This window comes from Gadus macrocephalus, chromosome 14, assembly GCF_031168955.1.
Source record: "Gadus macrocephalus chromosome 14, ASM3116895v1".
NCBI classification, from domain to species: Eukaryota; Metazoa; Chordata; class Actinopteri; order Gadiformes; family Gadidae; genus Gadus; species Gadus macrocephalus.
Genome location: NC_082395.1, coordinates 11,042,159 through 11,045,236, shown reverse-complemented (window position 1 = coordinate 11,045,236; position 3,078 = coordinate 11,042,159). Strand labels below are relative to the sequence as shown.

The window sequence follows — 3,078 nt, the reverse complement described above, 5'->3', positions numbered from 1 at the left end:
AAGTGCTTTTACTCTCTTCCTTTCTCTCTTTCTCTATCTCTTCCTCTAATTATCTCTCTCACTCACTCCCTCACTCCCTCACACACACACACACACACACACACACACACACACACACACACACACACACACACACACACACACACACACACACACACACACACACGTGCACGAAGACTCATTTTCTGCATGACTCAATTTCAGATGCAGGTCTGCTCCTCAAAGCCGATTTCATTGTATGAGAACTGCTGCATTGCACACGGCCCTGCAGCGCCGTCTACAGGTAAAGACCGGGAGCACACACCCAGCTTCGGGTGTGTGCCAATTAATAAAACCCGAGTTGGGCTTTGTGGGCATATACTGGTGCATCACAATGAATTTGAATATTGTGGTAAAGTAAATTCATTACAATAATTCAATTTAAAAAGTGAAACTCATATATTATATAGATTCATTTCACCCAAAGTGAAACATTTCAAGCCTTTATTTTTATTAATCTTGAGGATCATGGCTTACAGCTCATGAAAACCCCAAATTCAGTATCTCAGAAAATGTACATAAGACCTGTAACAAAAGATTTTAAGACGGAAATGTCAGCCTTCTGAAAAGTATGTTCTTGTATATGTACTCAGTACTTGGTTGGGGCTCCTTTCGCATGAATTACTGCCTCAATGCGGAGCGGCATGGAGTCGATCAGCCTTTGGCCCTGCTGAGGTGTTAGGCCCAGGTTGCTTGGATAGCGGCCTTCAGCTCGTCTGCATTGTTGGGTCTCGTGTTTCTCATCTTCCTCTCGACAACGCTTCATACCTTTTCTAGGGGGTTCAGATCAGGCGAGTTTGCTGGCCAATCAAGCACAGTAATCCTATTTTCATTAAACCAGGTATTGCTACTTTTGGCAGCTGGTTCAAGTCCTGCTGGAAAATGAAATCAGCATCTCCATAAAGCTATTAAGCAGAAGGAAGCCTCAATTCCTCTAAAATGTCCGTAGACACCTGCGTTGACAAAACACAGTAGACCAACACCAGAAGATACCATGGCTACCAAAATCATCACTGGCTGTGGAAGCTTCACACTGGACTTCAAGCAACTTGGAACAAGCAACCTCTCCATTCTTCCTCCAGACTATGGGACCTAAAAAAGAAACATATACGAACAAAGCCTTGAAATACTTCAATTGGGCTGTATGAATATGTATAATATATGAGTTTCAATTTTAATGTAATTATTTTAATTGATTAACTTTTCCACAATATTCTAAATTATTGACTAATTTCCCCCCAGTTGATAGGAGTGTTTGTGAGGCCAGCATGGAGCCTATGGAGCAGCCTGACAGTGGACCTGAGTGGCGCCCGCTCTCCCAGGACCTAATAGAGGAAGAAGGGTGGTTTCATGGCAGGTGGATAACCGTAACACCACTCTCTAAAGCCCAACCTCTGTCCTCAATAACTATCTCTTATTCACTAGTCAAATACTTTTCTTGCCAGGTATTCAAAGTGGAGAGCAAAGAGGGATTGCAATAACTTTTGTGGTCTTTCACCACATGGTTGGGCCCTTTCTGTGTTTTTACTTTGGTTTGGTTACTCTACGATACCCATTGGCAACAGCGAGGCTACAGCTAAAGCTAATTCCAAAGTGAAGAAGAGTTTAATGCTGTAGCTTGACACGTTCAGAGAGATATGTTTAAAGATGTTCAAAGAAACAGATGTGTGGGTATGAGCTTTCACACCCAAGATGGCTGGTAAACACTTTACAATAAGGGTACATTAATTAACTATTAATTAACATTCCTAAATGCAGCTATAAACATTATTATATAGCACCTGCATAGAGGTTAGGGTTAATGGGTTAGGGTCAGGTTTGGACCCTAATCCTATTCAATTATGTATAAATGAAGCCCTTAGTCAACATAAGCATCACTACCATAGTTAACATGACCATTAGAAAACATGAACGGCATTAGTAAATGATTGCTAGACCATAAGGGTGAACTGTAATTAACGGTAGGTTAATGCTGCGTTACCCAACCCCTTGTCTCGGGCGGTGTCTGGTTGCAGGCTTGGCCGTAAGCAGGCGGAGGCGCTGCTGTCCTGCAGTGGGGACTTCCTCGTCAGGGAGAGTTGCTCTGCCTCGGGCCAGTACGTCCTCAGCGGCATGGAGGGGCAAACCGTCAAGCACCTCCTTCTGGTCCACCCCAACGGACAGGTGTGTGTGTGTGTTTGTGTGCGTTAAGATAGTATCTGATTGAACTCGGATGAGAGGGAGAGAGAAAGAGAGAGTGAGCGACAATCACTGTGTGTGCTTGTGCATCTATGTGGCTATGTGTATGCGCACCCATCCATCATGTTGCGTAGGTTCTTCTGACATTCACGTTATGTACTGCGTTGTGCGGTGGGTGTTCACTTCGGCAACAAAATGTGTGTGTGTGTGTGCTTGTTTTGTCAGGTGCGCACGTGCGACCAGGTGTTCCAGAGCGTGGGTCACCTGGTTCGTTTCCACATGGGGAGTCGAACACCCATCGCCTCTGGCTGCAGCGAGCTGAATCTAACACAACCCATCCTGCACACATACTGACACACACACACACACACACATGCACACACACACACGCGCACGTGCACATGCGCTCATCACACATCCACAAACACCAACCTGGTATTGATTTTATGTTAGATTCACTCACAGCAGTGGTTTTCAAAACTTTTGTTGCAAATAAAAATAATGTATTGCATAGCTGTTATATATTTTAGGGAACACTATAGAGGTGTACAGGCTAACACTAACTGAACACTGTACATTGTAAATTAGTATACACTCAAAAGGCAGCAAGAAAATGACTTAAGTGCATCTGATAACAGGCTTATTCAAGGACATGTGAATACTGTTTAGTGTGACTTGGTTATTATTAATATTTAATCTCAGGTCAGACTTGAGCTGAATCCACGCTGTGCCTTTTCACCTGTTAAGAACCACGTGTCTGCAGAACAATCTTGTTTTCAATTCGCAATCCAAAAATCTCTCTCTCTCTCTCTCTCTCTCTCTCTCTCTCTCTCTCTCTCTCTCTCTCTCTCTCTTCCCCCC

The 3,078-nt window shown here is 43.8% G+C and overlaps 1 protein-coding gene across 2 annotated transcripts in view; it reads left to right on the top strand.

Annotated features, from left to right (window-relative positions):
- LOC132472078 (SHC-transforming protein 1-like) overlaps nt 1-2,714 on the top strand; it is a 9,201-nt gene extending 6,487 nt beyond the window's left edge. For both annotated transcript variants that reach the window (XM_060071520.1, XM_060071521.1), the window contains exons 10-13: nt 205-283; nt 1,282-1,396; nt 2,055-2,202; nt 2,443-2,714. In XM_060071520.1, coding sequence (XP_059927503.1) covers nt 205-283; nt 1,282-1,396; nt 2,055-2,202; nt 2,443-2,571 — 471 coding nt within the window. In that variant the 3' untranslated portion in view covers nt 2,572-2,714. The remainder of the gene's footprint in view (nt 1-204; nt 284-1,281; nt 1,397-2,054; nt 2,203-2,442) is intronic.
- Nucleotides 2,715-3,078: the final 364 nt, after the last annotated feature.